This window comes from Xiphophorus maculatus, chromosome 16, assembly GCF_002775205.1.
Source record: "Xiphophorus maculatus strain JP 163 A chromosome 16, X_maculatus-5.0-male, whole genome shotgun sequence".
In the NCBI taxonomy this organism is placed as follows: Eukaryota; Metazoa; Chordata; class Actinopteri; order Cyprinodontiformes; family Poeciliidae; genus Xiphophorus; species Xiphophorus maculatus.
In genome coordinates, this window is record NC_036458.1 from 663,038 (window position 1) to 690,083 (window position 27,046).

The 27,046-nt window shown below is 44.6% G+C and overlaps 2 protein-coding genes across 3 annotated transcripts; one reads left to right on the forward strand and one right to left on the reverse strand.

Moving 5' to 3' along the window:
* Positions 1–4,988: 4,988 nt before the first annotated feature.
* On the reverse strand, positions 4,989–18,723 carry LOC102221684 (F-box/LRR-repeat protein 19-like). Of its 2 annotated transcripts, none has more exons than XM_023349140.1 (11): positions 17,933–18,723; positions 14,223–14,423; positions 13,359–13,502; positions 12,659–12,745; positions 12,396–12,581; positions 12,290–12,322; positions 7,900–9,110; positions 7,658–7,821; positions 7,395–7,556; positions 7,097–7,312; positions 4,989–7,025 (listed from the first exon to the last, which is right to left on the reverse strand). In XM_023349140.1, exons 2-11 carry the CDS (start codon positions 14,406–14,408, stop codon positions 6,790–6,792), a joined length of 2,625 nt encoding a protein of 874 aa, XP_023204908.1. In that variant the 5' UTR covers positions 14,409–14,423; positions 17,933–18,723; the 3' UTR covers positions 4,989–6,789. The 2 variants fall into 2 exon arrangements, with proteins under 2 accessions (XP_023204908.1, XP_023204907.1); XM_023349139.1 differs by having other exon boundaries at positions 7,900–9,113; positions 17,933–18,721.
* Positions 18,724–19,927: 1,204 nt separating this feature from the next.
* Positions 19,928–24,770, forward strand: ube2m (ubiquitin conjugating enzyme E2 M). The gene is made up of 6 exons (XM_005812470.2): positions 19,928–20,233; positions 21,347–21,441; positions 22,116–22,154; positions 22,379–22,482; positions 22,742–22,805; positions 23,928–24,770. The coding sequence occupies exons 1-6, from the start codon at positions 20,119–20,121 to the stop codon at positions 24,066–24,068; spliced, it is 558 nt and encodes a 185-aa protein (XP_005812527.1). The 5' UTR covers positions 19,928–20,118; the 3' UTR covers positions 24,069–24,770.
* Positions 24,771–27,046: the final 2,276 nt, after the last annotated feature.

Consider the following 27,046-nt stretch of genomic DNA (forward strand, 5'->3'; position numbering starts at 1 on the left):
TTCTAATTCTGGAAGGCAGTTTGCCTATTTACATTATCTTAATTCACTCTATGTTTAAAAAATAACTATATGTTTATTGAATTCTGGTTTGACTGTGCTTTGCTAAGTGTATTTACTATGTTGTTAAGTACAGTCTCTGCTTTGCTGTGCATTTCAGCACTTTTCATATCATTTTGAATTTATTGTCCTTGATAGTTATTAATGCAGCTATACTGTTCCAAACTGCAAGCTTCTTCTAAGTCTTAGTATCTGACATTCTAAATCACCTTAGCTCCATTCTGTTCATGGTTTAAATTACACCATTCCGGGTCTGTAGGTTGTTTTCTGTGTCCACTTATCCTACATTGTCCCTTTCAATCTTCTCATTAAATGCCAGGGGTTTAAGAGAAAATGTTAAACGAAAAGCTTTATTTTTATTTGCCAAACAACAAAAGTCTGATTTTTGTTTTTTTCAAGAGTCACATAGTGTAGCAAATGATGCATCCTTTTGGAAAACTCAATGGGGAAATGAGTTATGGTTTTCTCATGGCTCAGAAAGATCAGCAGGGGTTACTATTTTAAAAAACAACTTTAATGGTTCTGTTCTACACTCAGAAAGTGATCCTAATGGCCACTATATAATTTTAATCCTGAATATCAACAACTATATTACCCTTCTTGCCAATGTATATGGATATAATTCAAAACCTGAAAATGATTTTTTACTTGATAGATTAGAATCTAGCTTTTTACACTGGTTATCAAAATACCCAAATGCTCTTCTTTTAATGGGTGGAGATTTCAACGTTGCTTTGAACAGCTCCCTAGATCGATGGCCTCTAAGTGTTAATAATACTTCTTCTATTAACTTGTCCTCTTTTATACAAAAATTTAATCTCATAGACATATGGAGGGAAAAAAACCCTGTCTCTAGAGCTTACACATGGTCTAATAAGCCTCGCTCATTAATGTCTCGCATAGATTACTGGTTAGTTTCTGATTGCTTACTTAAGAATAACATTACTCCTAGAATATTAACAACACCTTTAACTGATCACAAAGCAATATCATTGATTGCCTCATTCTGTCCTAACATTACTCCCACATTCAAAAGTTCTTATTGGAAACTTAATAATTCCATCTTAAAAAATGTGCTAGTAATTGATAAAGTCAAATTATTAATAAACCATTTCTGGAAAAAAGCCTTAATTAATAACAATTTCTCTAGAAATTGGGAACTCCTTAAGTTTGAAGTTACAAAATATTTCAGAGAGTTTGGTACCTCTCTATCTAAATCCAGGAGAGATGAAGAAACAAATGTAATATCCAGAATAACTGAAATTACTCAAATCTCACCTGAAAATTTATCTGAAAATGACTTAAAGGATTTAATCATTCAACAAAATAAATTAAATGAAATATACAGAAGGAAAGCAGAGGGGGCTTTTGTGAGATCGAGAAGGAAATGGCTGGAGGAAGGGGAACAAAACACTGCGTATTTCTTTCAATTAGAAAGAACCCGTGGTCAATTCAACTCAATTCAAAAACTTAACATTAACAACTTTATCACTGATGATCCCCAAACAATAGCAAAGTATTGCTCTACTTTCTACAGTGAGTTGTATGAATCACACTATAATAAATGTGAATCTGAAATTTTCTTTACACATCTTACTGAAACTAAGTCAATTAATGATGACCAAAGGAATGTCTGTGATAGTCCCCTATCTCCTGCTGAAGTCCTGTTTGCCATCAAGCACCTAAAACTCAACAAATCTCCAGGAGTTGACGGCCTAACTTCAGAATTCTACATCACCTTCGCAGAACAACTGGCCCCGTTCCTCCACCGGCTGTTTGCAGAATGCATTGATAACCAAACTCTTCCTCCCACTCTGTGTCAAGGCCTTTTGACATTAATTCCCAAACCTAAAAAAGACCCCCTTCTGATTGATAATTGGCGTCCAATCTGCCTTCTTAATAATGACTATAAAATTCTAGCTCAAATTTTTGCGATGAGAATGAAAAGTGTTCTTAACTTTATAATTGATGAAACTCAAAATGGTTTCATGACACAAAGACATATAGCCAACAACATCAGGCTGGTGTTGGATCTGATTGACTATGCAGATTTGTGCCATGATGACAGCCTTATATTATTTTTAGATTTCCGTAAAGCCTTTGACACCATTGAGCATAATTTTGTTTTTCAAACATTAGAGAAATTTGGTTTTGGTCCTTACTTTTGTGCTGCAATCAAAACCATGTATAAAAATGCTAACTGTTCAATCAAGCTTCATGTTGGTACGTCTCCCAGATTTGATCTAAAGCGAGGTGTGAGGCAAGGTTGCCCGCTGTCCCCATACCTCTTTTTGATCTGCTCTCAATTACTTTCAGATTTCATTAAACTCAACCATTTGAAAGGTATCTCTTTTGCTGATAAAAATATTATAATTAGTCAACTAGCCGACGATACCACTTTATTTTTAAAGGATGCTTCTCAGGTTTCTTTAGCAATTAATATTGTTGAGAAATTTTCTAGAGCCTCTGGACTCTACCTTAACATTGATAAATGTGAACTTTTAGCCCTTAAAAATTGTAACAAACCCTCTATTTATAATATTCCTGTTAAAGAATCGGTCACTTATCTCGGCATAATGATCAACAAAGATCAAGATTCTAGAAATGCTCTGAACTTTAATCCTATTGTAGAAAATGTACAAAAGAAACTAAATTCTTGGCTTCAAAGAGATTTATCAATTCAAGGAAGAATTTTGCTAACCAAAGCAGAAGGCATCTCCCGTTTAACTTATCCAGCTTTGTCTCTTTCTGTAAATAAACAAACAATTGACATCATTGATAAAATGCTTTATAGATTTGTATGGAAAAATAGGATTCATTATATCAGGAAATCAATCTTAATGAACTCATTTGAACTTGGTGGCCTCAATTGTCTTGATTTCTCAACCTTAAACAATACATTCAAAATAAACTGGATTAAACAGTTTCTCAAAAATCCAACCTCAATCTGGAATTTTATACCCAACTATTTATTCTCAAAACTTGGTGGCCTTAAATTTATTCTCCTTTGCAACTACAAAATTGAAAAACTACCCATAAAGCTATCTAATTTTCACAAACAAATGCTTCTTTCCTGGTCTCTAATTTACAAGCATAATTTCTCACCCCATCGATATTATATTTGGAACAATGGAGACATTTTGTACAAGCATAAATCTTTATTCTTGGAAAATTGGTTTGAACATGGAATCATCTTGGTTCAGCAGCTTTTTAGACCTGATGGTGTCTTAATGTCTTATTCTGAACTTCTAGAAAGGTTTGGTCTCCCCATACCACCAAAGGAATATGCACTTGTTTTTGATGCCATCCCATCTGGTGTTATGATGCTTCTTAAGTCTTCTGCAACTTCTGTTCTGACTCCTCCAGGTCTAGACGCTGCTGTCACTAATGTTGGTCAAATCTGTTTTTCCACAAGAAAGCGAAAGAACAACCGTGATGTACGTGCCTTATTCCAGAAGGACATCGTCTCTGTTCCTAATGTTATCTCTTATTGGAATAACTTTGCCCCCAACCTGAACTGGAAAAAAATCTGGTGTCTTCCATCTAAATATTTAATTATTAATAAAATCAAAGAAGTGTCTTTTAAGATAATCCATCGTTTTTATCCCTGCAAATTTTTCCTTCAACGATACAAAAAAGACATTGACACAAACTGTTCATTTTGCCAACTCTATGTAGAAGATCTCTGTCACTTATTCTGGTCATGCTATTTCTCTTGTATTTTCTGGCAAGATATTTGTACGTTTATTTCCCAAAGAATTCTTGATAACTTTTCCCTCACTTATATAAATATGTTGTTTGGATTCTTCTCTTATCCCACTAACAAAACCAAACATTTTTATATTATCAATCTAATTTTATTAGTCGCAAAATATCATATACATAAATCTAAATTCTCAAATCAGAAACCTCGCTTTTCAGCCTTTAAAGTGGAATTCAAACAATATATTACATCTCTCCAGTATTCAAGGAATAGAAAAGCAATTAAGACAGTGGATATGTGCTCTCGCTTTAACATCTTTCTAAGTTAACTTTGTTATTTATTTATTTGCTTTTCATTTTGTTTGTGCTTCCTATGTAACACCCTGGCATTGTTGTCTTGTCTGTTTTGCTACTTATTGCGTTGAGTCTGCTATTTTGTAAACCCCTTTATTGTCAATAAAAAAAAAAAAAAAAAAAAAAAAAAAAAAAAAAAAACCATCCGGGAGGAAGGCACCATTACCGCCACCTCCTGTTGCGGAGGGTGTATTACCCCATAGAACCGAAAGTACATGTGTAGTCTGGTGATCAGAAAAATAACAGATCATTTGAGTAAATACATAAATATTATTAAGGAGATAACTCCATCTAAAAACTTATCTGACCAACCTGCCTCTCTGTGAAGAAATACTTTCTCCCTAAACATAACTGGTACAAAGTCTGAAGCATCATTGTGGAGCAACTTTGACCCAGTCATGTTGGAGGGTTTTTCCAGTAAAAACGACCCATTTAAGGTTATGCCAGAGAATTAAGTCCAGACTTTAATTATAAAACAATGTTTATTGTTCACAAAACATTCAGTTTTTGTGAATCTGTTCACAAGTGAGTAAAACAGGAGTCCGTTCAGTTAAGCTTTATCCTATGAAACAACCCAGAATGAAGTGGAGCGCCCCCTGCAGGTCTGGAGTCCTCTGGACGGGTTGGGTCTTGCTCCTATCTGAACTTGAAGGACGATGAAGATTATGCTGACAGCCTTCATCTCGTGGAGCTGAAGTAAAGCGGCTGCTCTGGATCATCTGATCCAGAACCAGAACTCTGATGGATCTTCCAGGCAGAACCGGAAGTGCTGCTGGATCTCCTCTGTGATGATGGAGGAACTGAGATCTCCTGTTTTTTAGTCAATTTAAGGCTAAACCAGCAGAGAATGAGAAATAAGCACACCGAGACAGGAGTAAAAACGAACCCATTGCTTCTTTATTCATCATTGTACAGTAGTCATTCATACGTAGCTGCCTTGAGTTGGTCTTTTTTTGTCTGTTTTCACCGTTTGTTCCACCTTCTTCCTCGTTTCCCATCAACACATTGGAAGAGTCGTGGACAAAATAGAAAAACAAACCGAACACAGAAAGAAACAGGAAATGCCCCTTTTTCCACAACAAAAACTACATTTGGCAAAAAAAAGAGGAGCAGGGAACGTCGGGTTGATCCAGTGCATGGAGAATATACTAAGATCCGAAACTGATATGTTCAACCAATCAGCTTCGATCTGCTCACCTGTTGCTAGGTGAAGCCCACAAAGTGACCCCCCCCCACACTGTAAAAAACAACTTAAAACGTATAAAAAGCTGAGCTGCTGCTGTTTATGGCACAACGAGGGCGGAGGCGCCGCAACATTCAGCCCACCAGCAAACACTCTGCAGAACAGAACCGGGCCAAACCGGGTCGGTTCCGAATTAATACAGAGAGGAGCAGCAGTCAGTGATAAACCGCTTATCATTTTTTCTCAGGAGTAAAGTTCAGTTCTCTGTCCTCTGATCCAGTTTCTGAACTGGTTCTGATCTGACCCGTCCTGAAATCTTCCAGGGTTTGGCAGCTTTTCACTCGGCTTCAGTTGAGAAACGACCAGAAAATGTCTGAATTATTATTATTCCTTTATGCATCTCGGCAGAAAACGTCTTCGGAACCGGGTCAGAGCCAGGAACCGGGTCAGAACAAGAATCAGTTCAGAGTTTCAGAATCTGGGTTTAGGTTGGGAATCTGTTCAGAGCCGCAATCATCTTTGGAATTCTGTTGATTTGGTCATTTTGGATCGGAACCAGTTTTCGGGTGTCTGCCTGGTTGAGCCTCTCCTTCCTTCTGACAGTTTTATTTGTTTTGATACTGAAAATGAATTGAAATAGAAAATAAAGACATGAAGGCTCTGATATAATCTAAAGGAGATGAACAACATTTTCCAGAATAAATCCAGACCCAGAACCGGACCGGACCTCCTCTCCTCAGAGATCAGCGACCCAAAGCCGCAGACGAGTAGCGATATGAAGATCCTCTAAAAACCAAGATGAGTCACTCTGTGGAGTTTCTCCGTCCCCTTTCCTCCAACCGGACCGAGCTGCAGCAGAACCCTGAACCAGACCAGAACCGGCTCGGCTCAGACCGCGGCGGGAAGTGCTGCTGTGGCACCGAATAAATTAAAGTCAACAAAAAATACTCCTGAGAAATAACACGGGATCAAGATCCGATCGGACTGGAACCGAGGAGGAGGGGCTGGCGAGGCTCAGTTTAAACACACACACACACCCACACACACCCACCCACACACACACACACACACACACACAGGGGCAGGGTAAAGGGTCGACCCAAACACCCGGTGCCGGAACAGACTGGAGGCCTGTGCACGGGTCCAAACCGATCCGAACGGACCCACAGAGGTTCTGATGGGAATGTGGAGGAACGCTGAGCTGGAACGTTTCAGGAAGCAGCTCAGGGTGTGTGTGTGTGTGTGGCTGAATCAGCAGCTGACGAGGGGTGCCGTGATTGGTCGAAGGGAGGGAGTGTTCAGGAAGGTCAAAGGTCATTTACAGTAAACTACAGGTATATACACACACCCATAAATGTACAGAGAACGAATATGTACATGCTCAGGGTTGCTAAGTTTCACCAAGTCTCCTCCGAGGAAGAGCTGCTCCTCCTCTTCCTCACCTGCTTGTAGTGTAACACGGGCGGAGGCGGGGCTTAAAGCAGTCATATGACTTAGCTGTTCTTCAGCAGCGTTCTGTCATCAGGAAGAGCCGAGGAGGACGAGTTAGCAGCAACGGCGGCGGCGCCGGCCGAGGAAGAGGAGGTGGAGGAAGAGGAGGACAGGAAGGGGAAGGAGAGCAGCTGTCCCGACTCGGTGGAGAGGAGGGAGCAGGAGCGCAGGTCCACCATCTGCAGGGCGGAGCAGCACTGGAGCAGCTGGACGCACTGTTCAGTTAGCTTCACACAGCCTGCACACACACACACACAGTGAGCCTGACAAAGAGCGAGGATGAGGAGGAGGAGCGCTGGCCCCGCCTACCTGCCAGGTTGAGGTGAGTGAGGCTCTCCCTCAGCGGCGACACGGCGAGGTTGCGGACCGTCTGGTCGCTGACGTTCAGGCAGTGGCTCAGGTCCAGCCGGGTCAGCTGGGGGGTGTGGCGCACCAGGAGGCGGGACGACGCGTCCGTCAGGTCCAAACCGGCCAGTCGCAGCTCTGTCACGTTCTGGAACCGCCCCACCCTGCTCTCGCTGGGAGCTGAGGACCAATCAGAGCGCAGGACACTCAGAGCCGCTCTGGGCCGAGCAACAGAAGGTTAGAGAGGCGGGGAGGGACTCACCTGTCCGGGACTCAGGTGGGGGGGCCAGCAGCTCCCTCAGGTGAGAGTCTTTAAGATCTTCCACTCTGCTGAGGTCCAAAAGCTTCAGACACGGACAGACGGCCTGACAGAGAGCTGAGACGGCCGGCCAGGCGCAGCCGGAGACGTTCAGCTCCAGAAGACCTGGAGGGGGAGAGAGGGTGAGATACGAGAGATACGAGAGATACGAGAACAATCCGGGAGAGCGACACGGAGCGGTACAGAGGTGTGCGCGAGAGCGTCACCTGGTAAGCGGTTGATGAGCCACATCAGCTGCTTCTTGGAGATGTTGGTGCAGCCCAGGTTGAGGGAGACCGGCTGCCGCCTGATGATGCCGCTCAGCATCGGGGGGGTGATGGAGCGCTGGCGGCTCAGGTCGATCTGCGTCCACAGCCTCTTGTCGCAGCACCTGGACGGGTCAACGGGTCAACAGGTCAACGGTTGACTGGCTGGCGAGCCGCCCAGCAAGAAACAGGAAGTGACTCACCAACGGCTCCAGGTGCGACACACCCTCATGCAGACGCAGAGCTCCCGCTGGCTCAGGTAGGTGAAGACTCGCAGCCAGACGTCACGCGTCATGATATGGGCGGAGCCGCAGTCCAGCAGCAGGCAGCTGGGCTCCGGACAGGTGGGAGGCGGCCGCACCAGGTGCCGCTCCATCTGGACAGGCCGGGGGGGCGAGGGCACGGCGGGGGGGCTGCGTTTCATCACCTGAGAGCGCGGTGCCAGGCGGGACGGCTGCGAGCACGGCGACGCCGCCATGGCCGACATCAGCAGGCCGCTGCTGGCCACGCCCCCCCCGTTGGCGGTGGGGATAGAGGATGACACGCCGCTCCTCTGGCTCGGCGTCTTGCTGTTGTTGCGGATCTTGTTGCCGCGGCTGCCTTTGGCTCCGCCCCCTCCGCCGCCGTGTCTGTGATTGGTCAGAACGCCACTGGCGTTCTCTTTCTCCCCGCCCCCAGCCCCACCCCGGGTCCGCCCGTTGCGCGCTTCCTGTCCGTTGCTGCGCTGCTTCGCTGCGAAGCCGTCGTGCAGCGAGGACGGAGGGATCTGATTGGACGAGAGCGGCGAGGGGGGGGGCAGGGAGGCAGAGTTCTTCCTGCTCCGCTCCGGAACGTCGTCCTCCTCCGGGTCCATCAGACCGGGCTTCCGTCCCCTTGACGGCACGTCTGCCCCGCCCCCTCCTCTCCGCCGGGCCTTGTCCCCGCCCCCTCGCGCCGGCTCCTCCTCCCGCTCCTCCTCGCCTCGCCCCCCCTCGCCCTCTGACTCGTCGCTGGCGCTGAAGCCGAGTTCGGCCAGCCGCCGCGCCCGCTCCCGCTCGCTGCGGCTCCGCTCCCGCTCAGCGCGGCTCCCGCCGCTGTTGCCATAGACAACGGGAGGGGGAGGGGCCGGGGAGGACGACGAGGGCGAGGACCCACCCCCCTGCTCGTCCCGGAGCGAGTCGTCCGAGTCGGACTCGGAGTCGGACTCGGAGCTGGAGGACGAGGAGGAGGAGGACTCGGGGCGGCGCTCCAGCAGGCACATCCTGCGGAAACGCTCCAGCTTCTCGCGGTGATGCGAACGTTGCTCAGCGCTGGACGCCGCTCCGGCCGCCGCCGCGCTGCCCCCTGCTGGCTGGGATGAGGACGAGCTCTGCTGGCCTCCTGCCGCCACAGAGGAAGAACCGGGTCCGTTCGACTCGCCCACTTCCTGTTTGGGCTTCTGACCACAGAACAGGAAGAAACTTCTGTGTTTAAATTCACATCAACCGACACGCTGCTTCCTGTCTGTTAGATCAGAACCAAACCTTCAGCTCAGAACCGTTTCCCTTTGCTAAAAGATGCAATGATGGATTACAATCTGTCAGATTATTTATTAATGTCTTCATGTTTCCGCTTGATGCCTTTTAGCAAACAGAAATCCTTTTACTCCCTTCATATTTATATTCAAATTCAATATCAAAGCTTCTGAAACATACTAAAAATCCATTTCTTAAGACTATGGAGAGATGTAAAAAAAATTTAAATGAACCAAATTGTGGGGCGTGCTGTGGTGGCGCAGCTGGTTAGCACGCCCCACGTTTGGAGGCCTTAGTCCTCGACGCAGACGTCGCGGGTTCGACTCCCGGTCCCGACAACCTTTACCGCATGTCTTCCCCCCTCTCCTCGCCCTCCTTCCTGTCTGCCTACAATAGAAAAAATACGAGCCACTAGCGCCGCAAAAACTCTTCGGAGAAAAAAAAAAATGAACCAAATTGTTTATCGCTGTTCAGTCCAGTGTGGGGTAACCGACGTTTGTACCTGGTAGAGCTGATTCAATATTTAAAGTATGGAAAGACAAAGGACTCAGACAAACTAATGAGCTTTCAGGATCTGCAACATAAATTTAACCTAGATAGGAAATTTATCTAGGTGTGGTTGGACACCACACGGTTCCTGCCGTGTGGTGTCCAACATTTCTTTAAATATCTCCAACTCAGAAACTTCATAAGAACAAATCAAAATGATGAGTTGACAAAACCTCCCAAGTCACCTTTAGAAAAAATGTTAACAAAGGACAGTTTGAAGAAAGGAATCATATCAGAGTTTTATCACTCAATAATGTTACATATAAAACTATCGACCTCATTTCAATTATCGGCTTTATCGTCTCTTCCGGTCTTTTTCTCTTTCTGCTAATGACACCGAATGAAAAAAGGCTCAACTCCGGTGCTCTCCACTGACCTCTGACCTCATTTCCTCAGTGTAAAGCCCAGCTCACACAACACGATCTTAGAGCTGTCGGCTGATTGTCGGCCCATTTTTAAAACCTGACAGAGACCAAACATTAGCCGACAGAAATCCTAGGTATAACGGTTCGATCGGGTTCGTTCCTGCCGTGTGGTGTCCAACAATGGGCACAAAATAATGGCTACAAGTTCAGTGAACTAATTTTAAAACCAGGCATTAATTAATGCTTTACTACAATCTACCTGCAATGCATGTGGCTAGTGTCAGCGTAAAGTCCTGACTGAATGAAAATCATTAGAACCTGTTTACGTCACGTTAACAAGAACAGCTGAAAAGTTACCGGGTTTATCAACTGCAGTAGCAATTTCGCTCCAACTCCTCCTCTTGTCATTTCTATATTCTTTGCATGTTGAATAAACATTAATGTTGTTTCCACATATCATCTCCAATGTAGGCTGGACTTCAGGTTGCGCCGTGTCAGCTGTTTGGGATTCCCCTCCGTAATTTCCCCCCAGAAAGCACGAGGAGAATCCGCGCTTTCTGATTGGCTGCCTGTCACATTCAACAGGCTGCGTTAAGATCCCAGTCGGGGAAAACCTGTGATTTGGATCAGAGCGGCAACGACGATCTACCGTAACACACCACACAATCTTAGAAAGACCAACGATCTAAGATTGTTGTATGGGGAAAAATAGGAGCAAAAAACCTGTAGTGTGAATTATTGCATCAGGTAGTCGATGTGCCCATCTTCTCTATTTAAATCTAATTATTACTGAAGGGCAACATAATATACAGACTTCATAATCTGCAATCTTTTGGTTGAATGCAGTATTTATTTACACTTTGGCTTTATGTTGTTTAGTTTTTATCAAGTACATTTTTTGTTAATGGAGACTGAGAATCCATTTTGTTTTTGTTTTTGGTTGTTTTGTTTATTTTGTTGATCAGGTCCAGTGTTTAGTGTTTTTTTGAAAATAAAGTGTATCTATCTTTGGCAGGAAATCGCATGCATTATTACGTCATTTCCATTAAATCAGTGTAAAAAGGTCTTCAAACAATATTATCGTTTATCGCAATAATTTTTGAGACAATTAATCGTTGAGCAAAATTTGCTATAGTGACAGGCCTAGATATATCTGAAGGATCTCATGATAGACTTAAGGCTTGGAAAGCAGATTTACTGCTAGAGTTTTCTGAGGAAGATTGGCAAACAGCATGTAAACTGGCAAACAGCAGCTCTATCAACACGTCTCTTAAAATGCAGTTCAAATGGTTAATGTGGGTTTATATAATAACACTGGACCTTAATAGGTACAACAGGGAGATTCCTGATGTTTGTCCAACATGCACAGAGGACAGAGGAACTCTGGTTCACTGCATGGAGGATAATTACACTGTTTTGGAAAGAGGTAAAATATGTAATTGAGAAAATCATTTCCAAACAAATAATTCTTGAGCCAAAGCTGTTTGTGTTTGGACTGTACCCTGAAAAACATCATTATACTAAAAATGAACGGACATTTATAAACTTAAGTTTACTTAATGCGAAAAGATGAATATCAATGTTTGGAAAAAGACTCATGGACCGACCATAAACCAACGGCTGCAGCAGATGTTATCTGCCTCTGGAAAAAATTATATATATTAAAGGGAAAACAGGATTTATTTGAGTTCATCTGATCCCTTCATTAAGGAGATGTTCAAGGATCTGAACATGTCAGAAGACGGTACAAGAACAAGTTAACTGCAGTTCCCAAAGACAATTTTATTAGAGGACATACACTGTTAAAATCTCAATATAAAGATGATATGTGGAATGTGTGATGGTTGCATTGAAACCAGGATTGTGAGGCATTTTGTTGTCCTTTTTTGTTTGTATTTTATTTTGACTTGAACAGTAATACTACTACTGTTGTTGACACACTTTATATACTGTTCAAGATCTTTGTTTAAACTGCTAAAATTCTAATAAAGATATTTTGGGAAAAAAAAAAGGAAATCCTTTTAGTGATTCTGAAATTAGAGAAGTTTGGTTCTGATCCAACCTCAGACAGGAAACTGGTGGGCGTGGCTTCACTGGGTGTATGTAAACTTTTGGTTTTCAGGGTTTTTTATTGATAAACTATTGAAATGTTTCAGAGCTGGTCAGAGAAATGAAAAGCTTCGTACCTTTTTGAGGCGTTTCTCGTGCGCGCCTTTAATCTGAAGGGCAACAGGAAACAGAGCAGATCAGAGCGGATCCAGACCAGAACCACACAGAACGGACCGGGCTCACCTTCTTCTTGGGCCCGCTGTCCATTGGCTGCTCCTTCTCCTTCTTCCTCTTGTGCCCGCCCTCCGGCCTGGCCGCCTCCTCCAATGGGGGCGGAGCTTTCTTCTTGGGGGGCGGGTCATCTGTCAGCTTCCAGCGCCCCGCCTCCCCGTTATCCAGCCGCCGCTTCCCCGACCCGTCTGCCTGGTCCTGGACCCGAGAGACGGACCTGATCAGAATTCACTACCAACATGGCGACCGGACCGAACCGGGCCGGACCGACTCACCTTGCTGGTCTTCCCCTCCTTGTGGCATTTGGGACACTCCCAGCAGTTTGGGATCTCGTCGTTGATGATCCCGTCCGCCTTTCCCATCTGCAGAGAGATGGAAACACAGACGGCATCAGCAGGTTCTGCTCTCCAGAACCGATCCGGCTGCAGAACCTGTCCAGGTTCATCTCCATCAAACTGAAGCCAAAGAGCAGCTCAGAGTCTCATGGACTAAATCAGACAGAAAGAGAGAAATGTTCGGTTCTGGAGACGTTCTGGACCAGACCAATAAGGTCACTGAGGTCAGAACCTGGTCCAGACATTAACGGGCTGGTGTTCTGCGTTTTTCTCCACCTGTCATTAAAATGCTTCATAAATATGAATTCAATAAATATTCAATTGAAATTGGGCCTCTGTCTCTTTAAGAAGCTCCTGCTCTTTCTGAGGCTCCGCCTCCAGGAAGTTGTCCCAACATGGCTCCTCTATTCACTCTTCAATGTTTCTAGCAGCGTTGCTCTGAGCAGCAGCTCCTATAATGAGCTCAGCAGCTGTTTGCTAATTGCTGCTGGCTAGTCTGAAGGAGCTGGGTGAGGGAGGGGCAATGGAGGCGGGGCTAGGTCCATCCAGGCGTTTTGCAGCTCAATGGTTGCTATAGAGATGAAAGAATTTCTCAAACATGAGCAACCACTACTGCTGGTGTCGGTCCGGTCCGACTCACCTTGAGGCAGCTGGGGTGGATGATCTCGTTGCAGATGGTGCACTCCATCAGGCAGAGGCTGAACTTCTCCTCCTCAGAGTCCACCGTGTCTTCCTTCCCCGCCTCGCCGCACGCAAAACACACCGCGGTGTGAGGCAACACAGGCTGCACACACACACACACACACACACTTTTTTTACTCTTCCTCTTTTCTTGGTTCAGATTCCAAACCTCCATTAGTTACAGAATATTCTAAAATACAATTTAATGTTTCTTTGGGGTCAATACAATATTTTTTTATTTAATTCATTCTAGTCACATTAACTCAAAAATGCAGATTAAATTCATAAAAAAATGAAAAGAAATGTTATAAAAGAAATGATAACATATGTAATGATGCTGAACTATAAAAATAGTAATGTAAAACACTTAAAGTTCAAATATTTAGTCAAATTTCAATTCTATGTATGCTAAGCTAATAGCAGCAGTAGCTAATCTACCACTGCAATCACTTAATAATAATCACAAAACAAACATGAAGCCTGAAAACATAAAACTGTAACGGACTGAATGTTCTGTTCTTTGTTTGAAACGTTTGAGTGTTTTTTGTGCTGAATCCTGATACATGTAGTGGGGTCAGAGGTCAAGTTTAGAGGTGATGTGTGAATTAGGTTCTGGTTAGGGAAAATGTCTGGGTGAGGAATAAATACAGTTACTAAAATTAATTAAGTTAATACAAAGTCCTGATATGGCAAGAAATACAAACTACTGTGTGTGTGTGTGTGTGTGTGTGTGTGTGTGTGTGTGTGTGTGTGTGTGTGTGTGTGTGTGTGTGTGTGTGTGTGTGTGTGTGTGTGTGTGTGTGTGTGTGTGTGTGTGTCTCACCGCTGTGCACTGTCTCTGCAGGCAGGACTGCTTCATCCTCCCCGGTCCGCCGAACTTCTTCATGTCCTTACAGAAGTGACACTCTCCGCACTCGGTCCTCATGCAGGCCTGGCAGCGCCGGCACCGGGTCCTCCTGCGCCGCGCCCCGCTGCCCGCCCCCCCGCCCAGCGCCTTACTGCCCGACATCCCCCAACAAGTCAGCTGCACACAGAGAGAGAGAGAGACGGGTCAGAACCAGACTCCAGTCGGGCCCGGCCTGCAGTCTTCCAGAACCTCAGGACTCCTGCAGCTGGCTGCACGATGTGAGGAAAACATAAAACACGTTAAAGTTGCGAAGGCTCTGCAGAGACGGGAGGCAACATGAACTCAAGTTTGGTTTAACATTTAGTGCTACTATAAATATTATGATGGAAAATATATTTTTAGGAAAATGTTTTACAGTCACACTTTCATCTGACCCAGGATTTATACCAACAACCTGCGTTTAGTCAGATTTCACTTTACTGACATTTATTGATGCTTTGTGGAACAAAAAGTGGAGAAAATATAAAAAATAACATTTTTGATCAAAACTTCTGTTTTTTTTAGTGTAACTGAAATGCATCATAACAACAAATCCAATTCTTAAGAAATATTTCATAATAAATGAGAAACGATGCGATAAATAACATCCTGCCGCTCCGATTGGGCCCGTCAGAACCAGACGCTAACAGAGAAGCAAGTGGATCCCATCAGAACCTCCTGGACGTGTAGAACCCAAATAGAACCCAAACAGATGCCTTCAATGGCCGCTGAGTCCATCCGATCACTGTCATCATGGCAACCGCAGCAGACTGACCCGACCAGCACGGTTTTATACATCCGCCAGCATGAGCTCGAGTTCTGGGTGTGAATGGTTTCGGTTCTGTTGAAAAACTCTGGGTCAATCAGAACCGGGTCTGTTTCCTGGTTCTGAAGGCTTTAAAACACTTCAGGTCAGAACCAGAATTAATATTCAAGATCCAGTTTCCATAAGAGATCATTTGTTCCAGAAATGATTAGATTGATTGGTTAGTTCTGCTGACTCACATATTAAAGATAATCTAGATTTTCCTTTCCGAGCACCAAAGAATGACATTGTTCTGTTGCCCTGCAGCCCCGCATCATGACACCTCCTCCTCCATGCATCATTCAGTCAGAGCGGTAAACAGAGGAGAAACGACCCGAGTCAGCACAGTTATGGTTTGGATCAGACCGGCTCTGATTGGGGCTCACACCGCTCCAGGTCTCTTCTTCTATGGTTTTCACTTCCTGCTGATCGTCTTCCTCAACCTGAGAGCTTCAGAACTTCAGAGTTCACAGAGCTGGACTCTGAGGAAATGTTCCGGCAGCCATGTTAGTCAGGGCAGCAGTCAGGTGTGTTACAATCCGTTCCAACTCAATTCTGATTGGACGCTGCTGCAGGTGACAGGAAGAATGAAGACTGGTTTCCTCTGGTTCTGACAGACCATAATGATCCAGCACCAGGCCCGGCAGGCATTGCGGAGCATTGACCGCCTACAGAGTCAGCCGTGCCCCCCCTGGACTGGAAGCTGTTTTTATTTTTACCTCAGAGTGGCCAACTTTCTGTTATTCCTATCTTTATTTGATACAGTAGAGGCTTCTGCACGTCCCATATCTGTGCCTTCCATCACTTTTTTCAGCCATTAAAACTGTTTAATCCGTTGTTAACATGTCGTGACACGTTTTTCCGAGCCATCTTTAAACACAACATGAGTGCTAAAACACTAGCTGGGTTTACACCTGTGGCAGCGAAGGAGACCTGCTGCTGCTGCACAGAGCTGCTCAGGTGTGTTAGGATCATGGCAGCAAACCAGTAAACGCAAAGAACATTGCAGTTTTTCTCCCAAACTAACAGAATGAGTAAAGCTGTTGGATGCAGCTAATGTTAGCTAAAAGATGACTAGCTAACACCAATACAGCACCTTTATCTTGTTAACTAGTAGCCCGTCCGCTGCTGGTGTTCATGTTCAAAAGTTGGTAGTACTTGTTACCTTCACTTGAGTAACTTTTTGGGAAAACATTTTTACAGTTTTACGTCACTGTACTGTTGTAATTTACTTGAGTAATATTATTATTGCTACATAGATTCATTTTGCATTTAAAGAAATAAACTTCAGAGATTGGAAACATTAGATTTTTGCAACATATGAGCTAATGTTTTGAACATAAAACCTCAACATTTTATACATGTCACTGTTCACATCCATTGTTTATTTTGTATTAATAAACATGGTTATTTATCTGAAAGGTTACATAAAGGTTTGTTTACGTATTTACAGCATTAATGATTACCGCAATAGATATAATAACAGCAATATTGATCATCTGGAAAAGTAAAAGCTGGTTTACCCTGCCCCCTCAAAATAAGTCGATTATTGATCAGAACCTGCAGCAGAACCCGCTCTGGAAGACCTCAGAGCCCAGAGTCTGCATTTCCCTCTGGTGAACCGAGCTTGGTTCTGAAACCAGACCCGGTAGAACCAGCTGGGGTCTACCAGGGAGTCCAGGTCTTCACCCATCCCGGCCAGCTAGACCCTCCAGTAGAACCAGCAGCAGCAAGAACCACCATGAAGGAACATAAGGCTTTATAGCTGACTCGGTTCCTGGTGCTGACCCGGCTGCAAAACAGAACCGTCCACAGACCCAAACCCAGCAGCCAGTCCGCTTGGTCCCGTTGCTGTACAACAATCTGCTTCTGTAGCAGCAAAGTGATCCAAACACGCCAGCAGGTTTCTCCCTCAATAAGCAACACTTTGTTTAAAATGTATTTTACGGTTACTTGTGTTTCTTTGATATTTAATTTGGTTTGATATTCTGAAGCACTGAAGTGAAACAAACATGAAATAAGAAATCAGGAAGGAGGAACATTATAACACCATCCTAATATTTATCCATAGTTTCCTGTATAAATATTTGACTTCCAAATGTTTCATGGGTTCAGCAGAAAAAAAATTTCAAGCAAAGCTTTTGTAGAAACAAGAGGTCTCACTTTAACAGAAACTGCAGGTTTAAACATGTTTGTTGTTCATTTAGTGAAGTTACTCACAGTGGCTAGAAGAACCAGAAATGTTACTCAAGTACAAGTACAGTGCAGTAAAACTACTCCTAAAAATACATCTGATCCAAAAGGTATCTCCAGTTAAAGTAAGCAGTTACTACCAGCCTGGTTTTTATTCTGACAGTAACCAAGAGCTGCAGATTCACAGTGACTGTGTGTAAAACACAGCAGGTGTTAAATCAATTCCTATAAAGGCATCTAAATACAGCGTTAATGATTACCGCAATAGATCCAATAACAGCAATATTGATCATCTGGAAACCTGTTAGCTCCATGTTGGCAGCCAGGAATAATAAGGATCTGCTAACGGCTAACAGCTAGCGGGCTATAGCCGCCTCCATTCAGGCATCTGCACCGCTGCGCGAGTTATTGTGTTAATTGAACAATCACACACCTGTACCACACCTGTACAGACACCCAGTCCCTGTCCATAGACCCCATCCACACCTGCAGGAAAACACAACGGCAGAAATGCTAACGTGTTAGCAGGCTATTTACCCCCTGCGGCTGCTTCCTCCTTCAGGATCCCAACATTGATCAGCTGCAGCCGGGAAGGCAGAAGGGGGCGAGCCCCCGGCTGCGGACACACAGACACACGGCGGCCTCTCACCTCTTCCTGCTAGCTCGCATGCTCCTCGCTGGCTCATTAGAATCGATATTAGCCAACAGTTAGCCGTTAGCTTCAGCTATTAGCCGTTAGCTTCAGCTCAGCGCTTCCTTGTTTGTTCCTCCGCGGGGCTGCTGCAGCTGCTCTGTGCTCCAGGCTGCTCCCTTCACTCGTGTCCCATCACGCTGGTTCCGCCGCTCCGCCGAGCTCCTGGGCCGGGCCAGCCTCACGGACCCGCGCGGGGGTCGAAACGTCTCAGTTGGTGAATTGATCGCTGTGGATAACGTGAAGGGCGCACCGCCGCTGAGGAGCTGGCGGAGTCGTGCCCATTCACTCCTCTCTCTCTCGGTCTCTCTCTTTCTCTGCAGTGAGAGTCTGCCTCGCTCTGCTCCTCTTTCTCCTGCGAGGCTTCAAAAAACACAAAAACACACTAACGCCTCGGTCTCACCAGCGCTGCCTTCAACAACCCCGTGTAACCCTCCGCTAAAAAACTAGTCCTCGCGCATTAACATGAATCAGTTAAAGCGCTGCGCGCGGCTTTTGTTCTCGTGTCTATTGTGTGTGGCGCCTGCTTGTTGCGTGTTGTGCGTAGTTTGGATCACCGCTGTTGTCAGCCAGCTTGTCACCTGTGACACGTTTCTAACCTCCGCATTGATTACATCACACAGGTGACCGAGGATGCCGCGTGCCGCTTCACCCTCGGAGCGTAACGACAAAAATATATAAATAAATGGTGGAACAAATGTAGTAAATAAAATATGGACAGGAAAACTGCGCACGCTCAACCTCTGCACGATGACGTCACATCGCAAGCATGGAGTTTTGGGGTGTGTAGTTTTTTTTAACTTTACCCTAAAATAATGACTCAACTGATCAGTTTAAAATAAAGAACAATCAAAACATACTTAATAAAGACAAAAAGTTGTGGAAATTGATAACGTAAATAAGGTTAAAAAAAATATATACTTTAGTAAATCAAAACACGGAACAATCCAACTTGGAAATAAATTGGTTTTATATTATTATTATTATTATTATTATTATTATTATTATTATTATATAATTTAAATAACATTCTTCAAAACACCCAAAAATACTACATATATAACGCAAAATCAACAGAACAAAAATAAACGCAACAATTTTCACACTGTACAAGAATCTCCGGTGGTATATGGATTGTCTTTAATGGAAATTTCAAATATTGGCAAAGTTGATACAAAGCAAATTAATTGAAATGTAGAACTAATAAGCCCAAAAGATAAGTAGTCCAAGAACAAGTGCTGGTGGAAACTTATAGGGTTTTCCATTTATCTTTAAAGTTTGATCTGAGAATAATATGAAACCTGGTTGAATCATTTTTTGGTTAAAAGTAAGAAAATCTGAAGAATTTACCAATTGTTGAACTTATTACTGTTACAAATCTGTGCTAATATGTTTGTCTCAAGATGTTATGTATTCAGTCAGTAGAGGAGCATGTATTTTTGTGTTATCATATACAAACCACCAGGAATGCAGATAAGCAGTTCGTACAACAAATATATTTCTAATGCAGCTGTATTTGATTTAAGGTTTGAACTGGTGCAAAAACTGTTACTGTTTATAATTCTGAGTTCAGCAACCTTTCTAGAAATTTGTAAAAACATCGAGTTTGGAAATCTTTACTTTTTTTCTTTTTTTTACAAAGTACCGACTAATCACTAAAATAAATGTACTTATTCTTAATCCTCACTGAAATTGGAAGGGATATGTAGATAATGCATCCAAGAATGTTGAGAACAAAGTAAAAGCCCTTTTTAGTTTAGACGGGTGGTGTAGACTGGGTTTTTACTGAAATTTCATTGGCTGAATGAAATTTCAGTCATTTGGCTGAGTGAAAAAGAATTTAATTCAGCCAAAACTGCAGCTACCTCCTTCCTTTGAAGGCTTTTCCAGTTAACGTTTCACCCTACCAATATGGTGGTCTCGCTGACGAGTCGCATCAGCGTCCATGGCTCCTCCCTGCCCGGCCTCTGCGCAGCTAACAAGCTAAGCTGGCTCGGCGGCTCGCAGCTTCTCTCGGTGTGGTTAGTTAGTTTGAGACGCACCGGCTCCATCCACAGTACGGTGCCCCTCACAGCGATCTGGTGGAACATTCACGCCCGGCATAGGGACACCGAGTTCGGACATCAGCTTACAAACAGGTGAAAATGATTAAGCTGTTCTCCCTGAAGCAGCAGAAGAAAGACGAGGAATCTGCTGGAGGAAACAGAGCCGGAGCCGGGGGGAAGAAAGCCAGTGCGGCCCAGCTCCGAATACAGAAAGGTGGGTCAGTAACCCGACCGGGGCCCGCTTAGCTGCCCAGCGGGGCTTCCTGGCCGGGTACCGAGCAGTAAACAGCGGGTAAAAACAACCGCTCTGGAGGAGGATCAGTACGTCCAGGCCGGCTGTTGTTACCCAGGCAGGCTAACAGTTAGCCTGCCTGGGTAACCAGGAGCTAACGACTGCTAGCTCCCCCTGCCATAGTTAAAAACAAACTGAGTCGGAGCTAAAACGTTCACACCCTGCTATAACTATACCCAACACCTGCCTAATCCCAGGTACCATGGAAACCTGGTTTAATCAGAGGCATTAATCTGTTAAAATGGTTTAATCAGAGGCTTTAACCAACTAACCTGGTTTAATCAGAGGTTTTAACCAACTAACCTGGTTTAATCAAAGGTTTTAACCAACTATCCTGGTTTAATCAGAGGTTTTAACCAACTAACCTGGTTTAATCAGAGGTTTTAACCAACTATCCTGGTTTAATCAAAGGTTTTAACCAACTATCCTGGTTTAATCAGAGGTTTTAACCAACTAACCTGGTTTAATCAGAGGTTTTAACCAACTATCCTGGTTTAATCAAAGGTTTTAACCAACTAATCTGGTTTAATCAGAGGTTTTAACCAACTAACCTGGTTTAATCAAAGGTTTTAACCAACTAACCTGGTTTAATCAGAGGTTTTAACCAACTATCCTGGTTTAATCAGAGGTTTTAACCAACTATCCTGGTTTAATCAAAGGTTTTAACCAACTAACCTGGTTTAATCAGAGGTTTTAACCTTATTTAATCAAAAACCTGTTATTTGTGATTAAACCAACTAACCTAAACCAGGTTTAACTTCTGATTAAGCCGGCTGTAATCACAGGTTTTAACCAGCTGTTGGAGGTCACGGGGCGTTTTGGTGAATCCTGACTGAACCAACATGTCTGCTCGGCCCGGTTCCACCGGGTTCTGACCGGCTGCTGGTTCTTCCTGAACATCATCACCTTTAATTCTGATGCTGTTACCACAGCGATGATAAAACTCCAGATCTGTCCCTCCTGCTAACCTCCGTGTTTTCTGTTGTGAGCTGAAGCGCTGGGTTCAGGATGATGATGATGATGTTTGTGTTGCAGACATCAATGAGTTAAACTTGCCAAAGACGTGTGAAATCAGCTTCCCTGATGACGACGACCTCCTCAACTTTAGGCTCATCATCTCGCCAGACGAGGTGAGTTCAGGAACTCTAACAGCATTAAAAACATGGACGATAACGTTTTGCTTTCTCATGATGTAATGGTAATATTAGTTTATTAATAATCACATTTTCTTGCTGCATCTGTAGTTTTTTCCAGTTCTTTATATTTTCCTTATTTTTTATGTTTCAGCCTTTTTCCTAACTGGATTAAATTTTGATTTTTCCTCTAATTCTTCATCCAGCATCCCGTAATAATAATGGGACATGATGAAGATGATGATGATAATGTTTTCCTCATTCCTTGAACGTCTGATCTTTAACGAGCTTTTTGGTGACATTCAATCCGGCAGCCATTTTGGTCTGGTCTCAGTCTCTCTGCTGCGTTCAGGGCACATCGGGACGTTGGAGCGTGCTGCATTGAATGTTCAGGGTTCCTACTGAGTCCAGCAAAGTAAAGAATATCTTCCTGATGTTCACCTGGTGTAGGCGGGTTCCCAAACTGGTCTAAAATTCACTGATTGTTTATTCAAAACTTGTATTTTGGTTTTGAATCTGTTCCAGTAGAAGCTCAGCTGTGGTCCAGTTGTACGTTTTGGTGTAAAAACGGGTCAGAACCATGAGGTTGTAGATGGAGGCAGGAGTGAAATGTGGTGATGGAGACGAGTTTTTCTTCATCATGCACATTAAATGTTTTTTTTCTCTTTCAGGGTTTTTACAAAGGAGGAAAGTTTGTCTTCAGCTTTAAGGTAAAATTTTTGTTTGAATTTTGGCAGAAATTCTTCTTCACACCCGGATCCAGTTCAGATCATTAGAACATTGAGTTCCAGTTTCTGAAATGAAACTGGAACTCATATATTACACATAATTATCACACATAAAGTGAAATATTTCAGCTTTAAGATCAGTCTCAGACCCGGTATTCCGACCCGGTGTTCCGACCCGGTGTTCCGACCCGGTCTGTGTGTTCCAGGTAGGACAGGGCTACCCCCACGATCCCCCCAAGGTGAAGTGTGAGACGATGGTTTATCACCCCAACATCGATCTGGAGGGAAATGTCTGCCTAAATATTTTAAGGTCAGTTTACAGAACCAGACCGGACCAGGAGGTTCTGTTGTGTCCAGTCTGTCAGTCATCTTTAGATTAATTTTATTGAATAAATTGGGTTAAAACTGTCTGAAAGTCCTATTTCTGACCTAAATAACAAAGCATTCTGACATATTTAGATAATGATAGATGTTTGCTCAGTTCTTGTATGCAGTCAGTAATAAACTGAATTGTTTTCTGTTGTGATAAATGAAGATGTTGCTAACGGCTGTCTCTGCTCTTCATCCAGAGAGGACTGGAAGCCGGTTCTGACAATAAACTCCATCATCTACGGTCTACAGTATCTATTTCTAGTGAGTTCAATCTGACTAGTAAAAAACATTTCAGTTCCTTTTTGAAAACAATAAATAAATAAAGCATGTTATTAGTCCTGTTCAGTCCACTTCTACCCTATTCCAGTCCATCTGCCTAGTCAAAGTCCGGCCAGATTGGTGAGGTGTGAACGCTAGTTGACCTCTGACCTCTGGTCCTCCAAACCTCAGTCTGGGTCCGGTTGAAGTGAACTCTGGTTCAGTTTGAATCCATATGTAAACGCCAGAAACCGCTCCAAAAGCAGGAAGTGGAATGCAGCGCAGGGCATTCTGGGTAAACACAACCAAAGCTAACATGCTAGCCTAGCGCTAGCAGCAGAAATGGCTCCTGGTCTTTAGCCAAAGACTAAAGAGAAAAATCTGACGCCTCCATCTTGTTTCCATCTGGTGAAGAAGGAAGTTGCTCTCAGTGTCTTCAGAGGTTTTTGTGTGGTTTCCTTTAGTGATTCTTGGTGCAGCGCCCCCACAGGCCAGGAGGGGAACAGGTTGGTTTGGGTCAGAACCACAGCAGCTGGAGGTGGAGCAGATGGTGGAGTTCTGGTTCCAGTAGAACCAGTAAAACAGCTTTAGTCTGTTTTCCCTCCACTGCCACTGGAAACATTTAGTATGAAAACATTTTTTATTTAGTAGATATTTCTTATCTATTTTTTATTGTTGTTGATCAGCAACTACATGTACTGATAGTCTAAATGTCTTCCTTTGACATTTATTACATCCCAGATTCTGTGCTGATGATCACAGATAAGTTAGTCTCGAGTAAAGCCAGAGTTTCCCTCGCTGGACGTTCAGCCTGGTGGGCCTCCAGGCTTTTCCTCTCGCCCCGCCAGGCTTTATGTCTTTATTTTAAATTCAAGTGAAGGCAATGAAGCTCGTTTTACAGTTGATGCATGCGTCCTTTCACCCAGAATGCTCTGCTTGGATCATGTTGTTGCAGAGCAGGTCCATCTCTACCAGTCAACAGTTTGGAAACCGGTTCAGAACCAGAACAGTTTGGACCCAGTGAGAGCTATCAGCGAGAAACATTTAGGTTCTGGTTCCAGGTGGTTCTGTTCAGCTCAGCTAATGTTCCTGACCCCAACTGATCATGTGACCTCTGACCCCCAGGAGCCAAACCCGGAGGACCCGCTGAACAAGGAGGCAGCGGAGGTTCTGCAGACGAACCGGCGGCTCTTTGAGCAGAACGTCCACCGCTCGCTGCGAGGCGGCTACGTCGGCGCCACCTACTTCGAGAGATGTCTGAAGTAGCCCCGCCCTGTCCCGCCGTCCTCCAAGCTCCTCCCACTCCCCCTCTCCCACTGTCTGCCTGGCCCCTCCTTCCTCCTCGACTCCTCTTCGGTCGCCATGGCGACGGGAAGCAGGACGACGCAACGCGCTTTCCAGTTTTACCACAGAAGAAGAAGCTGCACCTCCCTCTCCTCCTCTTCCTCACCTGTCCCCTCCTCTTCCTCCTCCTCCATTTTTGTTTCACTTCAGCCATGATACGCCACGGGGGGGGGGGGCACCAACGACGACACATCTGAGCGGACTCTGCTGAGGAGGAGGAGGATGAAGGCTGGGTGCTGAGGATGGACAGATGTGGGGGGGAGGGGTGATTGTGAATGTTGCTCTGGTCAACGTCACAACGCCCATGATAATGATGCTCACCAGATTGTTTTTCTGTTTTTATTTTGCGTGCGTGGCGAAGATGCCTGACATCACACAGGTGGTCTGTAGGACACGCCCCTTCCTGTCACCACCTTCATTCATTGGCTACAGATCAGAGAGAAAGCAGCAAACTCCAAACGGCTTCCTGCAGGAAGTCTAGCAAAGGGGGCGGGGCTTCTCACTTCCTTCCTGCAGGAAGTCTCTGATTGGATGGCTTCTCGGTCTTGAAAGGGGGTGGAGCTTCTCTCTTTGATCCTACCGAGTCTAACAGAGGGGGCGGAGCTTTGTCCTAATGTTTTTGCACAGTTTATAAAAGAGGCGGAGCTTTTCATGCAGGAAGTATAAAAGATGGGCGGAGCTTTTTGCTTTCTATCTGTGGGAATTTCTTCACTTGTTTTTGTAGAAGAAGTCTCTGATTGGATGATTTGGTCTTCTTAAAGGGGGCGGAGCTTATTTCTTTGTTCCACAAGAAGTCTAGCAGAGGGGAGGGGCTTCTCACAAGCCTCTGGGTAGATCTTGGATTGAGAGGGTGAGGTTTCTCGTTATTAAACGTGGGCGGAGCTTTGTCCTAACATTTTTGCACAAAGTTTGAAAAAGGGGCGGAGCTTTCCCGAGTGTTCCTGCAGGAAGTGTACCAGATGGGTGGAGCTTTTTGCGTTCTTAAAGTAGGCGGGGCTTCTCACTGCACTCTCGCAGGAAGTGTAACAGAGGGGCAGAGCTTCTAAATCGGAGGGAGCAGATTCGCCTTAATTTTTTTCTTAAATATTTTAAGTTTTTTTAGCTTAAAGTGGCCACAACGCCCCCTGCTGGGGTGCTGTGGTAGGTCAGGGGTCTGAGTAAAGGGGAGGAGCTAGTTTTAAGGGGAGGGTCTAGGATGAGTAGCAGGTGGGAGGGGCTAACTCTTGATGGAGGGAACATGCCTTAAAGTCTTTGTAGCTGTTGATTGGCGGGTCGATTGGCATGGGCGGGGCTTATTCCTGTAGGAGCCAGCTGATAGGACAAGATGGAGTCTATCTGTTTGGAGTTTGCTGCTCAATAAATCCCATGGAATGTTGGTGGGCGGGGCCTAGTACGATGTGGGCGGGGCCTAGCTTAGTGGGGTGCTTGTTTAAATGAGTGGGGTGTGGGTGGGCTTTTGATTTTTATTTTGGGGTGGGTTTGGGGGGGAGGGGCTTGAAATGTTACGATTCTATTGTGTATATTGAAACCCCAGCTGTTCACTTTGACTGCAATATGATTTATGTTAAATAAAATATGAACTTGAATGACGAGAAAACTGTTGACCTCTGGCTTCGGACGACACCAACACGAAAACCAGGAGTCACCTCAACGCTGAAACAAGCACATGAATTCACACTAACAATTATTTTGTAAATTAAATATTAAAGTGAAAAGATGGGATCAGAAGTTTTACATACACCTTTTTTCTCACTTGACGTTAAGTCAGACCAAACTGCTCTAGGTTCAGGTCAAAACCTGAAATTATTTCTTTTTCCTAAAAGCCTAAATCACAGGTGTCAAACTCCAGTCCTCGAGGGCCGCTGTCCTGCAACTTTTAGATGAGCCTCTGCTGCACCACACCTGAATAGAATAATTAGGTCATTAAGGCTCTGGAGAACTGATCTACACAAGGAGGAGGAAATTAAGCCATTTCATTCCAGTGTTTTGTACCTGTGACGCATCTAAAAACTGCAGGACAGCGGCCCTCGAGGCCTGGAGTTTGACACCCCTGGCCTAAATGATGATAAAAACTGACAGATTTATTTATTATCTTAAAATCTGAAGTTGACATACACCTCAGGTCACTAGTTCTCATCCATTCCTGATAGAACCAGTAGAACTGGGTCAGGCTTGTAATCAATCAATGTTATGTAGCGCACCAGATCCTCCTGCCCCACAGCATGATGCTGCCACTCCCATACTTCAGTTAGGATGGTGGTCATGTCCAAACGCTCTGTTTAGTCCCTAGAAACGGTTTTTGTCCCCTCATGGCTTCTTAATTTGGCAGAGGCATCTGCCAAGCTAAGGCATCATACAGAGGGAGAATAGAGAAGCAGCTCAGGAGCAACAACACCAGGCAGGTGTGGCAGGGTGTTCAGCACATTACAAGCTACAGATCCAGCAACCAGCCATGCATGGAGGGAACCACTTCCCTGGCAGAGGAGATGAATATCTTCTTTGCCCGCTTTGAGGTGACACCTACCACAGCTCCATCACAGCTGCCTGTCCACAGCAGCTCTGCTCTCACAGTAGAGGAGAGTGAGGTGAGGCAGGTGATGAGGAAGGTGAACCCAAGGAAGGCTGCGGGACCTGACGGTGTGTCGGGACGGGTGATTAAAGGCTGTGCAGACCAATTGGCTGGAATCTTCACAGAGATTTTTAACCAGTCCCTGTCTCAAGCCACTGTCCCTCCCTGCCTAAAGTCCTCTACCATTGTCCCCCTGCCGAAAAGACCCAACATCAACACCCTGAACGACTACCGTCCAGTGGCACTCACACCGATCATCATGAAGTGCTTGGAGAGACTGGTGCGGAGTCACATCCTCGCTGGCCTGCCTGCTGAGCTGGACCCTCTCCAA